Source organism: Mollisia scopiformis (genome assembly GCF_001500285.1).
Source record: "Mollisia scopiformis unplaced genomic scaffold LY89scaffold_3, whole genome shotgun sequence".
Taxonomy (NCBI): Eukaryota; Fungi; Ascomycota; class Leotiomycetes; order Helotiales; family Mollisiaceae; genus Mollisia; species Mollisia scopiformis.
In genome coordinates this window covers 443655-468644 of record NW_017263583.1, presented here as the reverse complement: position 1 = coordinate 468644, position 24990 = coordinate 443655, and the positions used below count along the sequence as shown (strand labels likewise).

The 24990-nt window shown below is 47.2% G+C and overlaps 8 protein-coding genes across 8 annotated transcripts; 2 read left to right on the top strand and 6 right to left on the bottom strand.

Annotated features, from left to right (window-relative positions):
• Positions 1–540: 540 nt before the first annotated feature.
• LY89DRAFT_297495 (translation initiation factor eIF3 subunit) lies at positions 541–2258 on the bottom strand. The gene is made up of 4 exons (XM_018206547.1): positions 2079–2258; positions 1554–1904; positions 1067–1501; positions 541–1012 (listed from the first exon to the last, which is right to left on the bottom strand). Exons 1-4 carry the CDS (start codon positions 2092–2094, stop codon positions 984–986), a joined length of 831 nt encoding a protein of 276 aa, XP_018076752.1. The 5' UTR covers positions 2095–2258; the 3' UTR covers positions 541–983.
• A 447-nt stretch (positions 2259–2705) lies between these two features.
• Positions 2706–4430, bottom strand: LY89DRAFT_680537 (enolase). The gene is made up of 6 exons (XM_018214095.1): positions 4387–4430; positions 3906–4307; positions 3752–3843; positions 3653–3703; positions 2887–3604; positions 2706–2829 (listed from the first exon to the last, which is right to left on the bottom strand). Exons 2-6 carry the CDS (start codon positions 4281–4283, stop codon positions 2752–2754), a joined length of 1317 nt encoding a protein of 438 aa, XP_018076751.1. The 5' UTR covers positions 4284–4307; positions 4387–4430; the 3' UTR covers positions 2706–2751.
• Positions 4431–5314: 884 nt separating this feature from the next.
• LY89DRAFT_297344 (26S proteasome subunit P45) lies at positions 5315–7073 on the top strand. Its single transcript, XM_018206546.1, has 4 exons — positions 5315–5943; positions 5993–6379; positions 6432–6888; positions 6939–7073. Exons 1-4 carry the CDS (start codon positions 5736–5738, stop codon positions 7057–7059), a joined length of 1173 nt encoding a protein of 390 aa, XP_018076750.1. The 5' UTR covers positions 5315–5735; the 3' UTR covers positions 7060–7073.
• A 397-nt stretch (positions 7074–7470) lies between these two features.
• LY89DRAFT_704136 (putative hexose transport-related protein) lies at positions 7471–10341 on the bottom strand (the record flags this gene model as incomplete). Its single annotated transcript, XM_018217360.1, has 8 exons — positions 7471–7901; positions 7950–8082; positions 8131–8308; positions 8361–8422; positions 8488–8629; positions 8721–8851; positions 8987–9767; positions 10307–10341. 8 exons carry the CDS (start codon positions 10339–10341, stop codon positions 7696–7698), a joined length of 1668 nt encoding a protein of 555 aa, XP_018076749.1. The 3' UTR covers positions 7471–7695.
• Positions 10342–11578: 1237 nt separating this feature from the next.
• Positions 11579–14117, bottom strand: LY89DRAFT_297647 (isomerising glucosamine-fructose-6-phosphate aminotransferase). Its single transcript, XM_018206548.1, has 4 exons — positions 13629–14117; positions 13546–13579; positions 11916–13495; positions 11579–11865 (listed from the first exon to the last, which is right to left on the bottom strand). The coding sequence occupies exons 1-4, from the start codon at positions 13945–13947 to the stop codon at positions 11645–11647; spliced, it is 2154 nt and encodes a 717-aa protein (XP_018076748.1). The 5' UTR covers positions 13948–14117; the 3' UTR covers positions 11579–11644.
• A 2942-nt stretch (positions 14118–17059) lies between these two features.
• LY89DRAFT_714205 (uncharacterized protein) lies at positions 17060–19908 on the bottom strand. Its single transcript, XM_018218110.1, has 4 exons — positions 19615–19908; positions 19443–19562; positions 19293–19385; positions 17060–19243 (listed from the first exon to the last, which is right to left on the bottom strand). Exons 1-4 carry the CDS (start codon positions 19804–19806, stop codon positions 17321–17323), a joined length of 2328 nt encoding a protein of 775 aa, XP_018076747.1. The 5' UTR covers positions 19807–19908; the 3' UTR covers positions 17060–17320.
• Positions 19909–20325: 417 nt separating this feature from the next.
• Positions 20326–22296, bottom strand: LY89DRAFT_606913 (uncharacterized protein). Its single transcript, XM_018210437.1, has 3 exons — positions 21536–22296; positions 21193–21490; positions 20326–21137 (listed from the first exon to the last, which is right to left on the bottom strand). Exons 1-3 carry the CDS (start codon positions 21940–21942, stop codon positions 20718–20720), a joined length of 1125 nt encoding a protein of 374 aa, XP_018076746.1. The 5' UTR covers positions 21943–22296; the 3' UTR covers positions 20326–20717.
• A 1497-nt stretch (positions 22297–23793) lies between these two features.
• LY89DRAFT_680528 (uncharacterized protein) lies at positions 23794–24953 on the top strand. The gene is made up of 4 exons (XM_018214094.1): positions 23794–24107; positions 24196–24303; positions 24379–24406; positions 24629–24953. The coding sequence occupies exons 1-4, from the start codon at positions 24040–24042 to the stop codon at positions 24680–24682; spliced, it is 258 nt and encodes an 85-aa protein (XP_018076745.1). The 5' UTR covers positions 23794–24039; the 3' UTR covers positions 24683–24953.
• The last annotated feature ends 37 nt before the right edge of the window (positions 24954–24990 follow it).

Here is a 24990-nt window from a genome sequence, read left to right as displayed (position 1 = left end):
TGATCTGAGTGCTTGATGTGACTTTAAAGTCCGAATCTGTGTCAATGTCCAAAACTAGCTTAGACACCAAGCTAGTTTCAGTCACGGACACAATTCTAGTGATTTAAAGACTTTGGGTAACTAAGAAATTTTGAGTGATCAAGAACTTCTGAGATGCTGTCACACTTTTAGTGACGGACATGATTCGAGTCATCGAAAGATCCTGAGTGATTGAGATATTCCGAGGTCCTGTGATGGTGTGAGTGACGGACTCAATTCGAGGGACTGTATACTTCCAGTGACTAGAGGGTGTTATCAGATGTTCAAGGATCTTAGCTTTCGACAGAATGATTCACGAAAACTCAGTGGCTCTGTTGGAAGTCCTTCCCGGAGGAGAAATGGCTTTCGGAGGACAAGGCACTTGGGGATAGCGTGTTCATTTATAAGTGTTTGAATTCAATTTCGGAAGAACTGGAAAGCTGGGGAGAGATTCTAGTCTGGGGACTTGAGTCTCTGGGTTCGAGCATGTTTTAGTTGTGCCAACTTATAGAAAAGTAGTTGATCAGATAGCAAGTTTTGATACCAGAGATCATTCACCATTCACAAAACGATATGAATCAGCGTGAAACCTCGGTCATATTCTCTTTCAATTTCAGTCTATCTTTCTACATTCATGCGCCCAAACGAGTCAAAGCATGAAGCAAAGCCATTAACAAAGCAAGGCAGGAGCAGACGGTCTATGATTCGCATCTTAACGCACTCTAAGTTGAAAGACGATTCCTCCACGAATGCTTTCCCTACGTAGCCCATCCCCAGTCACGCCGATTGCCATCTGATACTGGCCATACTTGCTGAGTGACCATTGTCCACTCGGGCGGTTGTGTTGTGTGCGCCGCGCATTGTATGTTCTTCGTAAAGTCGAGATTGCATGTAGCGGATGCCCAAATAGACATCGTTTATTGCCTGTTGAGGTGAGGCCGGGAGGGATATGCATAAAATTGGTATCAAAAAGCCTGTTCACATGAAATCATCACTGAAGATTGTCAGTGATACATCCTTATCCCAAGGTCATTCAAAACTTACTCGCCGTAATCATCATCATAAACACGAGTATCTGGGCCTACGGCATTTCTGCTTGCGACCAAGGCAACCTTAGTCTTCTGAGCCTTGCTCTTCTTGCCACCCTTTTCTGCCGCCTTTTCTTCCTTCATCTTCTCGTTACTCAAGGCAGTCAAGGTGCTGGCGATCTTCTTGATCTGGTCGCTCGGTAGGTCCTTTGCGAGTTGCTTGGTGAATTCCTGCAAGAAGATAACATAATGTGCCTTCTTGGAGTTATTGCTCAGGACAGGAACCAGAGTATCGCGGAGCTTCTCGAACTGCAACTTGGTCTTCGGGTCGAAAAGGGGAAGAGACGTCAAGTCGACGGTGGACGTAGGATCCTTCGAGTCGATTTGGACAGCATTTGCGGCAGTGGTAACTTTGCGGCTATTGCTGATACCGATGTTTCCGAATAAATCCTCAGCTATAGACGTCAGTATAGGCGTTCTCGGAAGTATCATATGAATGGTACGTACCGTGTCTAAGGTCTGCCTCTTGCTCTGTAATACGTAGCCTCTCCCTTCTTTCGGCCTCAGTTTCTTCCTCGGAGGATTCGCTCTCCTCTGCTAATCTGCGCGCCTTTTCCTCTTGACGCTCTGCAATACGTTGAGCCTTTGTTTTCTTATTGAGAGCAGCCTGTGCCTCAGCCAGCGCCTTCTTTTCTGTTTCTTTCTTTGCCTTCTCTCGTTCAACCTCACTGTCCTCGGCTTCATCCCAGGCCTCTAGAACGTCATCGCTGTCTTCTTCATCACCGAACTTTCTGCGTGTGGCAATGGTAGGCTTGAGGGCGGGGGAAGACGCAGAACTGCTGTCCTCTTCGGATTCATCTAGAGGCGGTCAGCCAAATGGAGCCATGAAAACTCATCACCGTGCATATTCTCCTGCAACGTCGATCTGCTATCCGAGCCGCAGATTTATCGACTTGAAAACATATGATTGTTCGTGGCTAGTACTGGCCACTGTGTCGCGATATGACGCAAGCAAAGAAATAATGAACATACCCCATTTCTCAGGCATTTTGGAGGGAGGAGATGTTGATGTTCCTTCTCACTGTGTCGATAATTGGTGTCTTTGTGGAGGGCGAGATTTATTCTTTGTGTGAAGAAGAGGTTGAGTTGGATGCGATAGTTGCGGGTCAGGGCAAGTGCGCCTTAGGGTCGTGCCAAGGCTAGCGCGAATTCTAAAACAAAGGCTCACGAGGTAGTCCTTTCTTTTTTTGATTGCAATTCTTGATCTTTGGGTGAATGGATAGCTGGAGATGTCATTTACGATATCGAGTGAGATTTTAATCGGATTCATTTTTTATTCTGGCTACAACTGATATTGTAGCCACAGAGTCTCAAAGATGGAACCGGTGGCTAATCAGATGCGTGTCGGCGTACACTTCGCTGCGAGCCTTCCCATCGTTAATCGGTGCGTCTCTCTCGGGAATTTCACGATGCTTGCGGCTGGCTCGGACCAGACACTCGTTGTGAGAGTCCTGGCGCGGCGCGTTGAGAATACATATCACAGACCAACAGCACAAATAAAGTGATACATTTCAAGATTAATTTGTTGCACAAATACCATGTGATGAGGTAAGCACTTTTATTGTTCCTTTGTCTTCATCTATCATAAGCCATAACTAAAGCCATTCGTTATTCGAGGAGTCCCTTTCCGCATTTGCAGAATTCTTTACAAGTTAACCGCAGATCTGAATTTCTCGCCAGCGTAGATAGCCTTGTCACCGAGTTCCTCTTCGATTCTTAGGATCTGTGACTCATAGTTAGTTGTCCATATTTTTAAGGAATCTGACTTGCTGATGCTTACTTGGTTCAACTTGGCCAATCGCTCAGATCTAGCTGGAGCACCAGTCTTGATTTGTCCAGCTCGGATTCCGACAACGATGTCAGCAATGGTAACATCCTCAGTCTCTCCAGAACGGTGGGAAACCATGACGCCCCAGCCAGCGGCATAGGAGTCCTTTGCGGCCTGGATTGACTCGGTGAGGGTACCAATTTGGTTGACCTTGAGCAAGAGAGCGTTGCAAGACTTGAGCTCGATGGCCTTCTTGATACGGAGAGGATTGGTAACAGTCAAGTCATCTCCGACAATCTGGAAGTCGGAAGTCTTGTAGAAGTAGCTCCAGGCCTCCCAGTCATCCTCAGCGAATGGATCCTCGATACTGACAATGGGGTACTTCTTGGCGAGATTCTTGTATTGGTCTGCAAGTTGCTCGTAGGTGATCCACTTCTCTGGGTCACTATCTGGGTTCTTGAAGTCCAGATCGTACTTCTTAGCATCCTCCTTGTAGAATTCGCTCGAAGCAACATCCATAGCGATGTGGACCTTTCCAGTGTAGCCAGCGGACTCGATAGCCTCAGTGATGAGCTCGAGAGCCTCCTCAGCAGTCTGAATATCAGGTGCAACACCACCCTCGTCTCCAACATTGCCAGCGGATTGACCGTACTTCTTCTTGGCGAGGGACTTGAGGATTTGGTAAACCTCAGCGCCTTGACGAAGAGCCTCGCTAAAAGTTGGTGCTGAACTGTCTAATGTTAGTGAAAGCCACATTTCCTACTTCTCAGCAGCTTACGATGGCACAATCATGAACTCTTGGAAGGCCAAACGTCCACCAGCGTGGGATCTATCGAGAGTTAGACACATTTCTGTTGATCCTGGCTTGATAACCTACCCTCCATTGAGAACGTTCATGAAGGGAACAGGAAGAACATAGGGCTTCTTGGTACCGGCAAGGTCGGAGATGTGGGCATAGAGAGGGATACCCTATGGAGGATTAGTTTCAAGGGATCATCTGGAGGTGTTGCCCAGCTATGATTCTTTCCTACCTTCTCAGCGGCAGCAGCCTTGGCAACGGCAAGAGAGACACCAAGGATAGCGTTTGCACCAAGCTTTCCCTTGTTTGCAGTTCCATCGAGCTTGATCAAGAACTCGTCAATCTTAGATTGATCCTTAACATCAAGGTTCTCCTTGATAAGAGCAGGAGCGATGACAGAGTTCACGTTCTCCACAGCCTTGGTGACACCCTTTCCACCCCATTTGCTCTTATCTCCATCACGGAGCTCGACAGCCTCATGTTGTCCAGTCGAAGCACCTGAAGGAACAATGGCACGGTGCAGACCAGTCTCGGTGACGAGATCAACCTCAACAGTAGGGTTACCTCGGGAATCGTAGACCGAGCGAGCGTGGATCTTGGTGATCGCCATGATGGATGGATTTGTGGTAGAACTCTGTTGGAGGGGTAAAAGAGTTAGCTTTGGTGACTCAACAAAAAAGATACAACAATAGCGGAACGCAGAGAACTCTTACCTTCTTTATCGAAATTCTTTGGGATTCTGGAAGACAAATTCGTCAGTTGCAAGTCAGAATTTGATGATGAAAGAAGCAAACAAAACTCAAGACAAGGTGGGGTGAGGGACTTGCAAACCAACCGGAGATCCAGTCTGCAGCTTATCTAGTCCCTGGCCGAAAATTGGATGCGGTGCAGGAGAAAATTGCAATTGGTTGCAGAACAGAAAGCGAGCACTTACTTTGTGGTTGTGGCTTGAAGAAGAAGATGTGAGAGAAAGAGATGATGAGGGGCTTTTTTACCTCTTGAGAAACGCGAGCGATCGAGCTTCAGTTTTTGGGCCAGTTTTGGTGGGGGAAAAGGTGCGATCCCTGTTACTTTGCAGGGAAGGCACAATTGGCCGAGAACAGCAGCGCGGTCATCTTTCGTGCAGCCTTGCAAAAACTTTACTTACGAGAGCAAAACCTTCACAGGCTCGTGATTTTCGAGGATTCTTGGTTACCAAAAATGTCTCCATCACACCTTGAAAACCCACCGAAATCTTCAAAGGGCCATCTCGATCCCCCTCCGGACTCGGATCTCTGGCATCCTCAGTAGATATCGTCCGAGTCATAATTTTGATGATATGTATCGTCTTGTCATACGCTGGATCCTACACCGGTCTCCAATGAGCCAAGCCATGTTGGGACATGCCAGCGTTGCTAAGGCGTGTCAACGAGCGGACTCAACCACTGGTCGCGCCATATATCAACATCTTTAGACATGCCCACGCGTTTGTGCCTTTGATGGGCTGATGAAAGATCGATACCAAGTTTCCATTGCTCATGCTCCACTTCCTTTACCCTAAGCCCAAATTGACAGAGCAGGATATGTAATTCAATATTCTTAAGATACCATTCAAACTACTCCTGCTAACTTGTAAGAAATACTTACGTTAAAAATGGGAAGTTTCAATCAATGAAAAGAACAAGTACATACTAGGCGAATAGACCTAGAAAGATGTATAGCTCCTAGCTTGAGTTATTGAGGATCCAAAATACACATCTTACCTAGACGGCGAACTTAGTCGTTGATCAGCCCTGAAGTGTGTTTTTCCAAACAACAACCAATCATATACCGCTCCTTGACTTGCTTTCATTGGAACCTGTCCCTATCAAATCCAAATCTTCACATTCTGATTTGACCAGTTTCACGTGACCTAGATTTGAAGTACGCGTGAAGCTCGCCGCCTAGCTGGGCCGGAGTTTGGTATCAACATAAACGCAACCAAACACATTTGCCCGCAACGCATCCCTGATACTAAAATCGGTCCGGCATCTTCCTACAAATATCAGATCTCTCTTCTTAGTACAAGCATCCTCAACGCAAGATGTCAGACCCAGAGCGCGAGAATGCACTCTCCTCCTTCAAGACGAAGCTCCTGGAAAGCCGTGAGTGGGAATCGAAGCTGAAGTCATTACGGTTAGACATCAAAGGACTGCAGAAAGACTTTGATCATACGGAGGACAACATCAAGGCACTTCAGAGTGTTGGGCAGATCATTGGGGAAGTGCTGAAACAACTTGATGATGAGAGATGTAAGTAGAGCGCCATAGCTACTGAATGACTGCTAACACGATTCTGCAGTCATCGTGAAAGCTTCCTCGGGTCCTCGATATGTCGTTGGATGTAGATCGAAGGTTGACAAGGCTTCGTTGAAGCAAGGAACCCGAGTTGCGCTGGATATGACCACCCTCACAATCATGCGAATGTTACCTCGAGAAGTCGACCCGCTTGTGTATAACATGTCTTTGGAGGATCCAGGCCAGGTCAGCTTTGGCGGAATCGGTGGACTGAACGACCAGATCAGAGAATTGCGAGAAGTTATTGAGCTACCTCTAAAGAACCCTGAGCTCTTCCTGAGAGTCGGCATCAAGCCTCCAAAAGGTGTTCTGCTCTATGGACCTCCTGGAACCGGAAAGACATTACTGGCCAGAGCTGTAGCTAGCAGTTTGGAGACAAACTTTTTGAAGGGTACGTGGAGCTAAAGTATGGAGGCAAAAATTCGTAAGCTAATCTTAGATAGTTGTGTCTTCTGCTATCGTTGACAAGTATATCGGAGAGTCTGCGCGTTTGATCAGAGAAATGTTCGGATACGCCAAGGAACACGAGCCCTGCATTATCTTCATGGACGAAATCGACGCTATCGGAGGACGAAGATTCTCGGAAGGCACTTCAGCAGATCGTGAGATCCAACGTACATTGATGGAACTCTTGAATCAACTTGATGGTTTCGACTACCTGGGCAAGACTAAGATCATCATGGCTACAAATCGACCGGATACCCTCGACCCAGCCCTCCTCCGTGCAGGACGATTAGACAGGAAAATCGAGATCCCACTCCCCAATGAGGTTGGACGTCTGGAGATCATGAAGATTCATGCTGCGGGTGTTGTTACGGAGGGCGATGTTGATTTTGAGAGCGTGGTCAAGATGAGTGACGGGCTCAATGGGGCGGATTTGCGAAACGTCGTCACGGAAGCGTATGTCTATACTTAAAATTTAAGAAGAGCCTCAGCTAACTTTATACCAGCGGCCTCTTCGCCATCAAGGATTATCGAGATGCAGTTAACCAAGACGATTTCAACAAGGCAGTACGGAAGGTGGCAGAGTCGAAGAAGTTGGAGGGCAAGCTGGAGTACCAAAAGCTCTAGACGTGGTCATCATTTTCTTGCATTGGCGTCAACATACCATCGAGCATAGGCCTAGTCTCGAATTTGTACCAATAACACTCGAAATGCATAGATCCATTTCCATGGCATGATATATTCTTCCCTTACAGAATATCTCTGGATTCTTCAGTGATCGGGATCCCTCTTTCTGTCTTCCTTCAGTCATTTCTGGGAGCAAAAGCATGACTCTCCATCCTATAATCGGCCCAACCGGTGCTGTGAGCTTTCCTCAGTAGTCAGATTGCTGTAATCCAAATTGCCACTATCAGCCTGGAGCTACATCAACCTTAATTGCCACTAATACGGGATTCTAAGCAATTGGGCAGACCCGATTCACTTATTAATTGGCAGTTTCGACCCAAGAGTAGTGAATCTTAGCAGATTCTTGATTGTCCAACGGCCTCGAGGACATTTGATAGTATGTGCAAAATAACTATACACTGCTTCAAAGAATCCGTGCAGTCTATCACTTTATTTGCAACGATGGTCGTTAAGAAGTTCATCAATGATGTAGAATCAACTGAGATCAATCCCTGAGTAAACATCGTTGATTGAAACATCTACTCATTGTCTCCTCAACTCCTGAACATGCGACACAATTCCCTCATTCACTATATCTCACGCTTCTAAATCTGCAAGCTTAACACCAAGCTCCTCATTCTCATTCTTGACCAACTTGGTCCTCTTCCACGACGCCTTCGGTGGGAACCTGGCCTCAAAACAAGTATCGAGCTCTTCAATCGTGCGACCTACAGTCTCAACACCAAAGAAGAACCAAAGAAATCCGGCAACGACGTCCACAGCTATCCAGACAAAGTAATACTCTGTCCCTCATTAGAAATGCCCACTTTATTAAAGGATTGGAAACGTACTCCAACTAATGTCTCCTAAAGCAATGGAAGTGGTGTATGTAAAGAAGATGGTTGCCAAATTACTTTCAAGAGCGTGCAAGGATATACCCTTTGCTCGAATTTCTTGATTCAGCACTTCGGTGCAGTACAAAGACTAGATTCGGGTCAGCATTGTCCTACGATCTAAAGTAAGGTAACAAACTTGATTCGGCGTATACACAAAACTGAAAATCCAACCAAAGAGGAAAATGGCAAATATGCCGACTCCGGAAATCGCTTTTGAAGGAGTTTCTCCCGCAGCAGTGGAAGCTGCTACTCGAGATGACATGCCGGCCACGAGGGCCAGTGCTGAAGCCAGAGAGAAGGATCCCCAGACGAACCTAACAAAGAACTTTAGATGAGCCTGGTTTTGTTGGACATTTGAGGTCTTACCTGGTTCTTCTCATAATCCAATCATTGGTGGCGCTCCCAATGACAGCTCCTGAGCAAGAAACCTGTTCGAAAGACGTAGTTAGTCAAGTGAGATTGGATATTCTGCTGGAGAGGCGAGATGACTTACAATTGAGGACGCGAAAGTCAATAATAACTTTCTTCGTACGGAAGTCACACCAACAGCTGCAAGCATGGTAGGTTGAAAGAAAGTGAGAATGTTATTGCCGGTGAGTTGAGAAGCAAAAGTGAGGAGGGTAATCATAGCAGTTCTAGATTGTACCAGTCAGTCTTATTGTCTGTCAATACCACGAAGAATATGAGCAGCTGATGGGCTTTCTCCCGGGACAGAGAAAGACTTACCTCCATCTGGCGGAATGGGAGTTGAAGAGCTCTCTGTAATCCCAAAGTCCCTTGATATACTCTCCTGGAGTTTGAGGCTTGCTGAGCTTGACATGCAAGGCAATCTCTCTAACTTCGAGTTTTGCTACTTCCTAAAGTGCAAAGTCAGTAATTTTGATACGTGGCGAGGATATTGTTCCAGGAGGTACAGAACATGCAAGAAAGTTTATGTGAAGTACGGATTCGAGGGCTTCTCTACAGGGAACAAGTTGGATTTGGTGACTTACATTGTCTTCTCCACCATGAAAGCGGTAGATTATCTTTGCTGCCTCATCCATACGATCTCTCGATGCAAGCCAACGAGGAGACTCCGGAATGAAAAAGCAGCCGATGAAGACAATCGTAGGAGGAATGACCTGCAGCGCCAGGGGTAGTCTCCACGCAAGGGTTGTCGTATACCGAGAAGTAGCATATACGACGCCAGTTGCAGTTATTGAGCCCACAAAGTAGAACGTGTTGTAGTATCCTCCCAGTCTTCCTCTCCATTGAGGTGGAATAATCTCTGTAACATATACTGGTGCAGAAAGCGTCTGAAGTATAATGCCGAAGCCAAGCAAGAATCGAGAAGCTTTGAATTGAGGCAATGTCTGAGCTGCTGACGCTAATACTGCACCTCCAAGGGTAAAGAGGCATCCAGACTGCATTCCCTTTCGTCTGCCAAAGTAATCCATGATAGGTCCACCAAAAGCACATCCAACCATTGAAGCAACGTTATACAAGACGAAAACCAAGCCTGTGGAAGAGCCCGTCTCTTTCAGGTGAAAGAAATTCTTGTAGGTTGCTTCTGCGTTGATTGAGCCCATCAGACTGCCATCGAAACCACTTGATGTTGCATTTAAAAATGCAAATACAAGGAAGAAGTAAAGGGTGAAGGCCTCCTTGCTTCTTGGCCTCAGGTAAGATTGGTGATTTGCGATGGCATACTGGACTTCCTCGTCGACTTGCTTGAGAGCGAGAGCATCTATACTGATGACATTCTCAGCTATGTTGCTTGTGGCCGTAATAGACCTCTTAAGATCGTCCTTCGCTGGGGACGTCTTGATGTCGGCCATGTTGGGTACACGAAAGGAGGAGGATATCGCGTGACTATAGGAAGTCTTGCATGTTCGACTTTACAAGAGTACATATAGGATTCTCAAGTCGTCTTTCCAGGCCAGACGTCCCCCACTGTTGTTTCCCCAGGAACGTTACATGGCTTATCTGCCTATTTGGGACTGTTATCGTGGCAATCATGGGTTTTGAATGGAGGCCAAGAACCCAGGGTAAGATTTCTGGGAATGAGGAGTAAAGATCGCTTCTTGGCGGGGTGTTGGCCGTGGGGCAAGATGATCGACACAAGGACGCTTATCACTTTGTGTCCCCAAGTCGGAACTCGCTTTCCGACTTACTTCACACTGATCCATTTGGAACTTTTGCGACCAGATAGTGCACATTTAGGCGCATGAAGTTAGATACCATGGGATGGATTCGAGGCCCCTGAACTTTAGCGAGACAGCTGAGGCAGAGTGCTGAATGTCTGTATTGCATTTAAAGTCGGTTTCTTTTACATTGCAGGTCGAAACGAAGGACATTCAAGACGCATGACAAGTACGGGCTTCAATGATTCTCTTGTATATCCTGATCTTCATTTTTACCCAATGAACTCGCAAGCTTCTGTTTCCGAATGAATGTGGAATTCACATCTCGTTTCCCAAGAAGGATATACCAATTCTGTTCGCTGCTTCGGATACCACTCTTCAATGCACATCAACAGCTCCCAAACCCTTCTGATCATTTGATATGAGATCCTTTTTCAGAATTGTTGGCATGACAATAAAGCAGCGAAGCAACATATCTTTCAAAGGCTTCGGAACTCCTTCGTGTCCGGCACACTTTTGCATCGAGCACACATGTGACGGAGTCGGGCACCTCCTGAGCTCGAATTGAAAAAGGATTAACTCGTCCATGGCCGCGTTACACAGACTTTCACTGCCGAGCCTGTAAGCCTGTAAGCCAGTATGTATAGTAGGCTGTAGATAGTGAACCCTGTGTGGTTAGACGCATGCCTGATCAGTGGTTTTAGTATTCCGGTATCCACCCATTCCACGAAGAGCTTCAAAGAGTCTCCAATGATAGAGTGTTCGAAGATCGAAGAGCCGCTGTGTTCCCCAAGCCTAAAGAATTGATTGTTATGTTGCTGGATAAGCTCGACCAAGCCTTTGCATTCGCGCTGCTCCAGCTTGCTCATGCTGAAGTGGCATTTTGGATCTTGACGTCCGATGTAAGGTAAACGAACAAAAGTGAAAGAGTATAATAATGTTAACATATTGTTGCTATATAAATGTGTGGGGGTTTAGATTGCCGATGACGGTGTGCAAGTTAGGTCAAGATAGTGTCCAGTAGGTATAGAATGAAGCTAGAAGCTGCCAGGACATTTTAGTTTACCCAGATTTGTGTTGAATGGGAATGACGAAACTAAGTTTACCTACAACGAATCCGGCCAAAGCCACGTTCTTAGATCCTGCTGCTAACCTCATTAAAGTTTCCAGATTCGAATGCCTAGATCAGGCTGGGACAATTTAGTGCAAATAAATCATCTGTTCCCAGTCCAACATTGTGAAAGTCCCTACAATGCTGGGTCATTCTGGTGGAATCAACTATATCGCCACTATACTATATTCGTCTGCCAAAAGTTGATGGATCAATCAGTCACCAACGGGAGTCAATCAAAGACGAAGACGAAATATTTAGTAATTCAAGATTCATGTGTCTAGACTACAGAAGTTCATAGTATAATAGTATCTCCAGGAGCTGGAGATCCATGCTTCCAGTCGTGCCGTGCCGTAACCATTTTCCCATACCTGAGTACGCTAATAAGCAAAAACAAAGACCGGAAATCTACCACTTTACTCCACAGTGACAGACTTGGCCAAATTTCGAGGGAAGTCAACATTCAAGCCTTCAGCAACTGCAAGCCAGTAGGCCATGAGTTGAAGAGGGATGACGTTGAGGAGACCTTGCAGGCAGTCGACTGTCTTGGGGATCTCGATGGTCTCGGCCTTGCCAGTCTTGAATTCCTCATCGCCCTCGTTGCAAATAACGATAGGCTTTCCACTGCGTGCAATGACTACAGAAATGTTAGCTATAACTCAGATGAACGGGCTTGCCTATACATACCTTGTTGGTAAGCATTGAGAGACTTGGCGAAGATATCATCACGAGTGAGAATCATGATGATTGGGAGGTTCTCGTCTACCAGAGCCAAGACACCGTGCTTCAACTCTCCAGACATGACAGCCTCACAATGAAGGTAGGAAATTTCCTTAATCTTCAAAGCACCCTCCAAAGCAGTAGAGAATTGACTACCTCTGCCCAAAAGCAGAAGACTCTTCTGGTGCTTGAAGGTTCTAGCGCAGAGCTCCTTGATAGGTTGGTCAAGCTCCAAGATGTGCTTGATCTGGGAAGAAATCTTGCCGAGACCTTCCATGATGTCTTCTCGTCTCTTTTGCTTGGAAGCGCGATCCTCGCTCAATGAGAGCGCGAACATGATCATAGCAATGAATTGAGAAGTGTATGCCTTGGTCGATGCGACACCAATTTCGGGACCAGCGTTAACGTGCACACCGCAGTGGGTCAGGAGAGAGATGGAAGAACCAACGACATTGACAATACCGACGGTCAACGCACCTCGCTCCAAGCAGTAGCGGAGAGCCATGAGAGAATCAGCAGTCTCACCAGACTGTGAAACGAAAACACAGGTGTCGTCGCGGAAGACAGGAGCTTGTCTGTCGAGGAAATCTGAAGCTAATTCGACTGAAATTGGAATCTCAGTAAGCTCCTCAAATGCACCACGAACTGCCATGCAGGAGTGGTAACTCGTTCCGCAGGCAATGAAAATGATTCTTCGGCATCGTCGAATGGTTGAAATATATGATCGCAGACCACCGAGAGTGACCACCTTGTTTTCGAGATCAAGACGACCTCTCATAGTATTGATGACGGACTCGGGTTGCTCGAAAATTTCCTTTTGCATAAAGTGGTCAAATTTGCCCTTCATGATCTCTTGAAGCTCGAGTTCAAGAGTCTGGATGTTACGGACGTTTGAGGAGCCATCAGCCTTGGTAAGTCTGTGGATGTTCAGAGAACCCTCATGGATGTGTGCGATATCGTCATCTTCGAGGTACATGACCTTCTTTGTGTGCTCAACAATAGCAGAAGGGTCAGAAGAGAGGAAGAATTCGGCTGGCATAGGGGCTCCATCGTCTGTCATGAAGGCTCGCGATTGTGATCTGTGCAAAAGCGACTTGTCCGGCGGGGCGAGAAGGCTTCCAGGGGCGGAAAGGAAGTTTCCGACGTTCGACTTCTTCATAGCCACGTTCTGCGATGCTTGCTCAGCTGGTAGAGGTCCATCCTCGCTGAATTCGACATCGACAAAGTCGACCTTCATACGCTTTTGTGTCTTGACACCAATGACCAGAGGCGAACCTTTTCTGGCGGCAATAACTTCGTGTGGGTAGTGGACGGACTTCATCAAGAGACCGAAGGCACCTTGCAACTCCTTGATGACAGCCTTTGCCAAATCCGTGAATCCGACATCTGGGTGTTGATCGTACAAGTATTTGGCGAGCTTGGCAATACATTCCGTATCCGTCTCAGTCTCAAATTTGAATCCCTTGGCAGTCAACAAAGTCTTCAATTCCTTGTAGTTGGTGATGATTCCATTGTGTACAACAGAGAACTCCCATTTTGGGTCGGATCTAGGGTCCCTTGTTAGCGGTTTGACGTGGGAAGCTGCAAGTAAGCTTACCTGTGAGGATGACAGTTGACTCTCGAGGGAGGGCCTAGCTGCGTTAACAGATGAACCAACAATCTCGTTTCCGAGTGTCTCACCATGGGTAGCCCATCTAGTGTGTGCGATACCAGCGTGTGAATCGAAGACCTTGGTGAAGTCTGGCTTCTCGTCCTCGATGAGTTGTCTCAATTTGGCCACCTTGCCAACCTCTTTGAAAGCAAAGACCTCGTTCTTCTTGTCGCCATCGACGGCAAGACCAGCACTGTCATATCCACGGTATTCAAGTCGGGAAAGGCCATTGACCAAGGTGTCTAGGATGAATCGTCGGTCCTTCTCAACGAGATCTGGTCTATACGTTAGCCATGTTCTTAGGAAACTATGGTCGAGCTCGAATCGAGGAGAATAGTCGTCATTCATGAAGGGTATTCTCACAACTATTGACTAGTTAGCACAGTATTCAATAGCATTCTTTGGGGCGGAGGAGCAATTGGTTCAGCTGGAACCTCCTTTCTCTTTGACGAGACGAGTCCTTGAGCTCCGATACGATTCCCAAAAATTTGGCACGCAGGAGGTAGAAGAAATGAGGGCAGAGGAACAACTTACTTTATGTAGCCGAAAATTCCACTGTGAAGAAGAGAGAATTAGCATTGAATACTCGAGGGCAGCTTGCGCAGTAGCTGCCATGGTTTGGGGACAACCCCGCGCAGGTGTCGAGGCTGGCAACTTACCACATCTTGAATGTTGTCTTATGTTCTTTGGAGAGAGAATTGGATGGGTATACTGAGCAGCTATCCTGTGCAACGAACGAATCTCAAATGGAGAGGCACGAGAAAGTGGTGTTGGCAAGAGGAGGTGGTCTGAAGGAGAAGTATTTGTTATTTGGTGACGGAGCTTGGGACTTTTATTTAGGTGGTTTCAACTTCCTCCCTCGGTTGCCTCACCAATACCCATCGCACGCTAAAGGCGGGCTTTGATCAGCTCTCACCCCCTTTCGGAGAGCTTTCTTCAGCCGCTACAAAGATTCTGCCTTGCATCGACCTAGGGCTCACCCATTCCACACGCTTCTCTTTGTGCTTGTTGGCGTTGGCACATCAATTTCTGACTGGCAGCGTCAAAAAAGGGGGCTTCAAAGACGTCAAAATCGTCAGCATGAGGACCGGCTATTGGTGGACCGTCTGGTACGAGGTGGCTGAGCCAAAGTTGGAGGGTCCCACACGACTGTGCTTATTTTTAGAGAGTGATCGCCAGGCACGGTGACACCAAAACAGAGTTTAGCAAGGTCTTTGTTGGCCTTTGTCCAGTTCATCTTGTTTGGCAAGCAAAAAGAATGCTGGCCATATGATGCGATGGAGAGCTTGGAACGGAGGCAATGGCCTCCTGAGTCGGCCGACCCGTCGTATTCTTCGTATGCTGCCCTTGTCCTCCCTCTACACACGATAAGTTTGCCATGTCTGGCCGGAGAGATATCCTTGGCAGAAGCAATTCATCCTGATGGCGTTGACCAGCAAAACGTGCATCAACCATTCGCGCCACAAGCTTCTCCCATCTCCAATGTCTCAACACCCTGAAATTTCCACAGAGGCTTCTCTCAACTGCAGTCATCTGAAGCTTAGCAAAGCGCGGTCTGAGCCGAGATCCCCGCCTGTCAAGTTCAATCCTTATCCATTGGATGTCTCGGGAAGGATTGTGGTAGCGAGGAGTGAGATGTGGTTCAGCTCAAAGATAGGGGAGCCTCCTGTCAGATTCTCGCCAGATGCAACATTCCTCTTGGAATCATCATAGAAACGCGATGTCAAGACATTGACATATTAACTGCAAGGCAGTCCTTGTATGTCAGCACTGGGAAGTGACTTTGGACGAGCATGAAACTGTGCATGACCTCAGACGTTGGCGCATGAAAGGTCGAAGTTCTAAATCTGTGGGTACCCGGAGATCGCTCAGCCTTAATCGAAGACTTTATTGATTCTAATGCGAGCACTCGGAGTCGAATGTGAAATGGGGAACGAAATATATCTCTTTGTTTGTTTGTCTGACTGTAAACGACCCTCTCGATCCTGTATCGCTCTGCATTCAAGTTTGTGCACATTGGACTGGACAATTTTGCATTGAAAAGGCTCTCTATTCAATGACTACATCGGCTGAGGAAAGTTTACATATTTTTTGGATGTTCAGCAATTGGATCCCTCTCAGACATGGCTGAAAATGCAAAATTTAGTCAATGTGACTCCACACAATTAGAAGATAAAGAGATCCGACCAGAGTGAGAAATCAAGCTAAATTGGAGTGTTGATTCCGTCTATATCAGCAGTGGCTTTAACTGATGGGCTGAATAGTAAGATGTGCTAGAAGGATCAACAAAGTTGGGCGTTCGTGAGAGCAGCTGCAAAGCCCAGAACTGCATTCCTTTCCAAAGTCTTCGAGAGCAGTGGCATGCAATCATCTTGTCCAGTGTTGGTTCTTGGCATCCAAGCACTTGCCACATGAACCAGTAAGTGGTATGCATAAATATGCCACCCCTCGCTTCTATGAGGAGGCTCGCCTTGAACAATCACGTCTTTCAACACAATTCGAAGACATTTCCTGGCGATCGATTGAAGAATACGGAGATTCATGTCCATCTCATCGTTCTACTGCCGGTATACAGTACTTTGCCATTGCAGATGTCGGCAACGAGGACGACGCGCGTTGGGCTATTTAGCCATAACATTCTTCTATGAATGTAACCATACACCCTCGGACAACTTCTATCGAAGAAGCGCTAGGTGACTTTTCATTGACACATCAATATCACCTCATTTCAGAAGTTAAGTCCCTCCAAGGGTTGTCTCATCAGAGTTAATCATCGAGTCGAGTCCAGACTCCGAAAATTTTGCGTCGAGAGTCTCTGCCTAGGCCTTGAGATTCGACGTTCGAATTTCGAATGTCGAAATCAGTTCATCGACTGTTACAAGCAAAGCACGTGTACTGCTTCGCAGTTATTCGTCTCAGTGGATCCCTTGGCTTCATTGCACGCTGGACCATCAAATTTTCAAGATATACTGGCAGTCCGCAGACAATGGAAAATAAGTCTTAGTCTCTAGTACATACTAGTTTCCGCAGGAAACAATGCATATAAGTCTTTCCCAGCCTGCCAAGAATAGACATACCTAGATATTCTGTGAGTAATACTTACTCGATTTGTCGCCACCGAAAAGAGAGGTTAGTAGCTGCTAGGAGTTGAACTACGTTACCTATTCTCCTAGATTGATTGTGTATTTCCATGTTAGAGTACAAGTCCTCATATTTGAGTACTACAATGCGGTGCGGAAGAACACCTCTTGCTTTATAGGCACCAGTTTTCGACTACGGCAGGGACGTTTTTGGTCAGTTGGGACAATTCTGAGGAATATCGCTCGGCACATATGCTTGGACGTCATGAGATGGATGAAAGGGTTCTATTTTAAGAGGGTTTCATGGTTCTGATTCCTACTATCTAATGCCCAAGCCGACCTCCGTATATTCGTCAAGGAAGTCTCTCTTTCAAAGCTCTCTGGCAATTCAGCACGCTGTCAAGTAACAATGTCAAATCACATTATGCACGTCTTAATGACTAAGTCCTGAGATTACTGCTGCAGGTAGGAAGCTACCAATCTATGCTCTATGTGGGAAGACCATGCCAATTCCACAACCCTCATACCGTTACATTTCCTCGGTCGAAGTATTCCTCCGCTCGCTCAAGTAACTCCTCCCCATGTTCACAACGCCGAAATATGCTATCATGAAGTATACCTTATGAACGCCCCAAACAAATCTAACCTCTGCGTGAATACTGAGGGGCATAACGTGAGTTTCTGTAGGAAGAAGACATGACACGGCTAGCCGAAGGAGATCGAGAGCTTCTCAACGGGTCAATGCGACGAGTTGGCATGTCCCGATAAGCAGTCATTCTGCGAGTGCGAGAAGAAGGTTCAATGATGCTTCGTACGTCACCTTCCCAGTCATCGCCGGCATCGTCAAAACAGATCGGATTGGCACGGCTTCCTCTCTCCATTCGCTGTCGAGACTCTGTGGCCAAGGGGACAAATGGATTATAGTGGTAGTTGTGAACTTGAACACCCTCGCGACTGGGTGCCAAGTACTGTCGTGGTTGTCTTGGTTGACGGCGGTTTGGTGGACGAATAGAACTATCCGAGGATTCTGCTTCTGGTTCGGGTTCATGAACTGCATTCGCAACATAGGTGTGAGCGGGAGTCATGTAACCATAGTCGCTTTCACTGTCCAGTTGTCGGTCTTCGCCGTAATCAGTGCGTTGCTCACTAACATCGCGAGCTTCTCTTGGATGGTACTCTGGTTCAGACTCATGAGCGTCACCGTAGTCATCACCGTACTCGGTGACCGGCTCACTGCCTTCTCGAGCGTAGAACACTTCGTCGTAGGCGGTAGCATAAGGATTGGGGGTGACACTGCTGCTGCTGCGGCTTCGGCTAGAAGCGCTCATTTCAGTATCGCCGTCTCGATCCATGACACCGCTCGTATTAGTCGAGTATCCATTCGTGACTTCGTCGTCCTCTTCCTCTTCTCCGAGGTACTGATACTGTCCAGCATAGTTGCCACGGTAGAAAGGGCTTGTATCTCTTGGATAGTTACCACCGTGATATGTAGGAGTTTCCGAGTGTGAAGAATCCGATAGATCATCTTCCTCTCTACGTTCTCGTTCGTGATAGTTTACATTACCACCGATGGTTGAGGTGTTAGTGGTGTCACTAGCACCGTCTCCATGCTCGTCGTCTTCGGACGTGCCATAAGCGGGATAGTCGTGATCGTAAGGCATACGAATTTCAATCTCGCTATCATGACCATTGTCGAGTGGACTCCAACCAGCATTCTGCAAGCGTTGTTCTGCCTCACTCAAAGTCTCATCGAAATCCGATTCATGAGCGCTGCCATCTGAAATGCTAAGTGCATTAGGAACTGCGGGTGGCGGCGTTGATCTTTGACTTCCACGACGGCGACGTAAGCGACCATTAGAGATTGCACCACCTTCATCGGATTCATCGTCGGAGGTAAGGTCAATTGTGAAATGCTGGGTAGCTGTGGGACGACCACGACGATTGTTCGGGACTCGAATTGGCTCCTCATCATCATCATCTTGCACAACAAAACCGTCGAGAGAATTGTCGTCTTCCTCACTATCAATGTTTTCGCTTCCCTCGGAATTGGATAGGTCGCTAACTTCCTCGAGCACTGCAGGATGGAGGAAGCGATGGCCGTACATATTTCCAAGATGAGGAGCAGCCGGACCGAAATTTGGGAGGTCTATGAAGTGATGATGGCCATGCATGTCAGCAAACTCGGCGTTGATCTCGTCGGCATCCAAGTCAAGTTCGAGATTGTCGATGTCCTCGATTTCAAGATCGGCGTCGTCCTCATCAAAGTCGCTGAAGTCGTAAGGGTACTCGTCAATTTCCTCTCCGCAGATTGCGCATGCCGGACCTCCCTCATGTTCATGGCCGCAACCAGGGCATCTCAAAACACCGCCATCTTCTTCATCTCTGAACAATCGCTTGCGTCGCGGGCCTCTGGAAAATGTTCCCTTGAATAGGCCCGCAGGATTATGTCTGTCCTTCTCGACTTCTGCGATCTCCTCCGCTCGTCGCTGGACGTGTTGTTCGGGGTTCTCATCAGCGGGCATTAGCTCGATTTGCTTCGTGAATACATCGACGATAGATTTGACCTTGTGGAGAGCGATTAGCACTTTCTTGATTGCGGGACGCAGAGCTTACAATGTAGTTTGGTGTGGGAATTTGCTTGACTCGAGCACGGCATTCTGGACAAGTCTTCTTGTGCTTGTTCGGAACAAACCAGTTGCAAAGGCACTGGGTGGAAGTTAGACGCCAGCCTCTTGAAAAATATCCCGAAAGTGAAATCCTTACAGAATAGCAGTAGGTGTGACCGCAGGCCAAGGTGTAAGGTTCGTAGAGGAGCTGGTCACAAATTGAGCAAGTGACAGTGGATTTTATGTTCATAAGGTCGGATCTGAAAGCCGTAGCTAACTGAGGAAGACGTCAGCGTGGAGAGGTTTTTAGTTTGGAGCCCAGCACATACCTGCGTGTCACTTTTAATCATGACGCCAGACTTTGCTGTTGGAGTGGTTTCCCGACTGCCAGAGTCTCTGTCTCGTACGGAAACTTGCTTCTTTTCTTTCATGCTGGACTTCGACGATGGAGGAGTCAAGGAGGCTTTGTAGGTTGGGTTGGAATTTTGGGCCGCCGCGTCAAAACGAGGTCGGGAACTCATCGTGAAACGAAAACGAGCTGGGGATTGATTGCACTCCCGCAAGAAAGCGAGTAAGTCCTGTCTGCAGAACCAAGCCGATGAGAGTAGTGTTGCGGAACGTTGTGCAATGAAGAAGTAGGAAATATCGAGAAGGCTGACAGTCGTTGAACAACCGCGCTAATACTAGCGCACCCTTCGTGTGGGGTGCACATCCCCGTCGGAATAGCACAATAGTACCAGCATTTCATATTCACCAACTTTCAGATTTATATTGTGCTATGCTTGCCATTTTTCAAGACAATGCTTCGAGCTTCTGAATACCCGGGTTTCTTATCAATGATCTCGACTTTACAGAACTTTGATGATCAATAATTGTCCGTCCTGTTTCATCGCAAAAAAAGAACGCCTCACATCTATTGGAACATTTAACGCGATCTCCTCGTTTGTTTCGTGGCTGGAGCTGGTAGCCGCTCTAGTCTTACGACCAATCATTTCAAGAGCATTATGATGATTGAAGTTGTCCTTAAATGGTCATTTATTCACGATTGGCAAAGTTGTATTAAGGATAAGCTACTCCGTACAGGAAGATGACCCCTTCGAGGATTCGTGGCATTGAAAATGGTATGGTATTCCTGCTCTCTGTCCGTGGCACAGAAGGCAGTTTTCTCTATCTGCAATTAAAATGACTGGAGAATCTTACAGGTGCAACTGGACAATCTTTATTCCTATCAAGCATTCTACGCTCAATTGCTCTGGAAAGTAAGCTCAACTCAACGCTGATAACAGAAAGTAGAATGAAGGTATTGCAAAGCGCACATAGCAAAGTTAAATTCAGCCAAATAAGAATGTCAGAACAATTGCGAAGAAAATTCGTGATCATCAACTTCCAGCCACAGCTCTCATAAGAATTCTTGACCCCATCGGCATGGATTCTACTCTTCCTTCTTACGTCTTTTAGGTTCTGCGGCTTCCGCACAGACATCTGCAAGACTTCCCTTCTTGACCATAGCCTCATCCACAATCTCTCCATCAAGACGAGATAAAGTCTTAATCTCGAAGTCGAGGAAGGACTTGATGGCTTGAACATCAGTAGCTCCGGCCTTCATTGAGTCTCGGACGTTCTTGAGCATTTGTCGAATGCGAGTTTCCGCATTTTCGAGTTGGTATTCGACAGCTTGGCCATAAAGATCAGATAAGTTGGAGATTGGACGAACAGTGTTCAAGACGGTATCATCACGAATACGTGGAGATCGAGGACGGAAAGATGTGACCATCGTTACGCGCTCTTGTCCTCCAAAGGCTTTGAGAGCCTGGTGGTCAATGTATCGACCCTGAAGGACGACGGCGCATCCCTGAAACACGAATCAGAATGTTACTCTTGGTCCATTAAGATAGTGATTGTATTACCTTGCTTGGACCTCGAACCTTCTTGATCTCACCAGTACCAGTCCTCAACGCAGTCTCGCCTCCTACCATGTTTGTGGTATCACTCATCATGAGTACACAGACAAAGGGGTAGCTATCCCTGTGCCAGCCGACAAGAGCATCTTCCTCCATACCTTGATTCTGGATCATGCCTGGGACAGAGAGGTTGATGTGTCCGATCTCATAGTCCATAACTGGAACTAGCTCGACGCCAGCAATCTTGGAGATAATCGCGAGTGTTTCCGGATGTTTCCAAGCCTCGAAGATGAACTTGCCGTGCCTTCTTCAGTCAGCTAATGCTTGAGACTGTATGATGTGTACTGACTTTGGAGCATATCCACGCAACTGCTTTGGAGCAATATCGGATGTGTAACTGTACTTCTCTTGTACCTCGGGGTCAAATATTTCATTTCTCATGATGTTGACAGCCTCCTCGCTGAATAGTCGAAAGGGATCGGAGACAGCAACTGGAGAAACGCCTTTGCTGGCAGGAAAGCCGATCTCTTCCATGGTGTGAATATGTGCAGGCTCCTCGTATTGAATGTGTCTGTCCGGTTGGAACAGCTTGCCAACGGCTGGTGAGCCATGATCAGCAGCAAGGTACTTGGCGAAGGATCGCTTCAAAGATTCTTGAGTCTCCTTTGGGGATGATTTGAGTCTCGGGGAGTTGATCATTTTGGAGGAGAAAGGATCTGGAGCGCCGGTAGGCAAATAGATATCGGGAGTAGCCATTCTTCTTGATCAAGTGTATTTGAGACTAGATGCTAGGTGGTGTTAGCGAGTGAAGCTGCTGATAAGATATGAAGTCAGGATCCACGAGTATAGACTTCCTCTTGTGTGACAAGAACGCTTCTGCACGCAGAAGATCTATGTTACACTGCACCATGTATTTATTGTGAAACATCCATTGCATGCAAACTGGTTGGGAGAAAGAGGGGTCTGATGGTGCAAGGAGACACGATCTTGGCTTGCGCCTCTCGAAATGGTGGGAAACATAGAACGTCAGGAGGTTGCTTACCTCTGACTTGGTGGCTTTGTAATGAAGGGGAGACCTACTAGATTGTGCTTGAGCAAGAATAAGACAACTTTGACAGTTTGCGAGTTTCGAGAAGATCTGTAGATAGAGTTCTACAATATAAATATGAAGAGTATGAGGACAGGTGTGAAGTTGTGTTGGGTTGGTTTGAGCTATGTTGTGTTGAGTTGGTGGCCGGTCTTTCTTATATCAAAGTGTCCTTAAAGTCTGCCTTTCAATGAAGGCCCTTCACGTCACCAACGCTTGAATTCTGAAGTAAACAGTCCAATCTTGGAAATACGCTACGGAACGATCAACCGTGATTCTTGCACGACCTTGATGCTTCGATCCTGTCAGCCCTGGTGGGTTTCCTCCACACCTTTCTTGCATCAAAATTCTGCCGTTCTCAGGTGATTTTGGGCCAGAAGTGTGGAGAAACTCTCACGATATTCGCATCCTGTCAATTTCAACGAAGCCGCCTTATCGTTGAAGCTATCACGCCCGTTGATCTGTTTCCTGATAGTAGTTCTGGAAGTTTGGACCGATGACACGAACAAGGTCGCAAGAGTGTGCACTAATCGGAGTCCCACCCAGATTCTCCTGGTGGTGGTTCGAATATTGCATGGAAAGGGTTCCTGTAAATGGATAGGAGCGGAGAATTGGCAGACATGGACTAAACTGAGATAAGTCACAGCGCTCGGTGCCTTCTCTGCTTGAAATGCCAATCGGCAGCAGTGGGAGCGATCTCGACCGCCACGAGGGCAAGGGGGTAAGATGTTGGACTCGTGGGAAGCGTCATCACAGCACCGGCAGTCTTGCACATGTCTTGTTCAAGCCAAGGTCGAATTACCAAAGTTCGCGAATTGACGCCGGCTGTGGAGACAAATGAAAGGTAGAGAAGCGTAGGGGAGTAAAGATAGGTGTGGAGATCATACGTTGACTAGAGCGGGGAGATATCTGGCTCTGAACGTCTGGGTTTGTTTTCCCGATATGGAAAGATCTCGACTAGTGCAACTTATCGCTTGTCATGCTGTGCGTAGGGACGCCGTTAACGGACGCATGTTGGAGCTTAATCAGAACCAGCTGGGAATTTCGAGGCTCCGTTGAGCGAGGTCAACCGATGCCCCATCACGAGATTAGAACAACAGCCCATCATCTGCTGCAACTGTGCAGGGTGGCAAGCCAAACGGATAGCCTTCCCAGCGCCCAGAGAACATCTCAGTTGTTCGTGATGCCGGTGAATTGCAATGGAAAGCCAGCCGCCGTCGAGACGTTTGCATGCATGCACTCAAGCACTGTCTCGCGCGGTGGCAGGGCAGATCATCAATGAAGCTCAGATAAGGTATTGGACTTCCATCCCCGTCATAAGCTCGTGAGCAGTGGGTTCGAAATGCGAGTGGCAGCCTGAGCCCGCTTGGGTACAAAGTCAAAGGCAATCCGACGAGCATGTTCCCTGCTGGAAAGCCTTATTCGGAGCAACGACAAGATACAAGATACGGTGCCGGCGCATCGAAGACAAGAGACGACGTTGATGCAAAGTCATCAGAAGAAGGTGAATGCTGCAGGCAGATAAGACCCTTGTGGCTGTGCGCCGATAAGCCTAACATGCGCCAAGGCTCGGCTAGCTTTTTAGACTTGCTTTCACTCGCCTAGCCTACCTAGCAAGGGCGGAAAAAAGCGGCCGTTTTTGTAGGCGAAAACCACCCAAAAATTCGGCCACTCTTTTCCGCCCCTGAGAGCCTAGCCTCCAGAATGCCTCATGGAACATCCAGCACCACCTAGGACTACGAATTGATCAAATCTATCTGATAGCCATGTCATCCAACGACGCTTCTTCCGAAGCTGACCCCTGGGACGCTAAGACAAGTCAAACATTTGAAAGGTATACATACACTTGAGTGTTTTGGTTCGGGACCAGAACTGGTGGCAATTTTACCTCCTCTGAGCTCAGCTGATTTCAGATTGTATAGTAAACGAGCTGGGGAGTACTTTGATCCCTGTCAGGAAGCTGCATCAAGAAGCCTGAAATGTCTCCATCGCAACGGTGGTGACCGGGAAATGTGTACGGATTATTTTCAGTAAGTTCATCATGGGGACAGCATTGGAAGGCTCTGCTTTTTCGAAGAAATCTCAAGGCTAACCTCTTCAATCAGGGCATATAGGGATTGCAAACAGCAATGGGTAGGAACACACAGTTTCTTATCTCTACTCGCTTTGATTAGCATTATTCAGTCCCACATGAGTTGCCGCGGTTCGCAGGTCCTTGGCAAGGATGAAAAATGAAGTAGATTTCAGAGTGTTAAGGGCTCGAGAGAGGTGAAGGCTGTAGAGTTTAGCCTCTTCGCTGATATCTCCTGGGAGGCGGCAGACATTTAGTCCGAGTTTATGCTGACATATGGCCAGATTACCGCAAGAAAGGAGGCAAAACGGAAGGAAAGAAAGGGCTGGTTCTCATGAAAATGTGTGTTATCGATTGAGGACTTGCTCGCTGTACAATATGTAATATTCACTTTGTACTAAAGCTCAATTCTGGGCTATCTTATGATGACAATGGCGATTTTCAAAACAGAGACGAAAGTGAGAGAGCTTTGATGAGGATTGAAGTGGTACATTCCTGTAGACATCATAGCAGAAGCCTTCTTTTTCTGTTTGCGACCTAGCATATTACCACCAAAGAAAAGATTCGGGAGAGACCTCTGGAGTATCAGAATTCAAACATTCCCTTGAGCCACTAATTTCTCGCTTCGGCAGCGACCTGAGGAAAA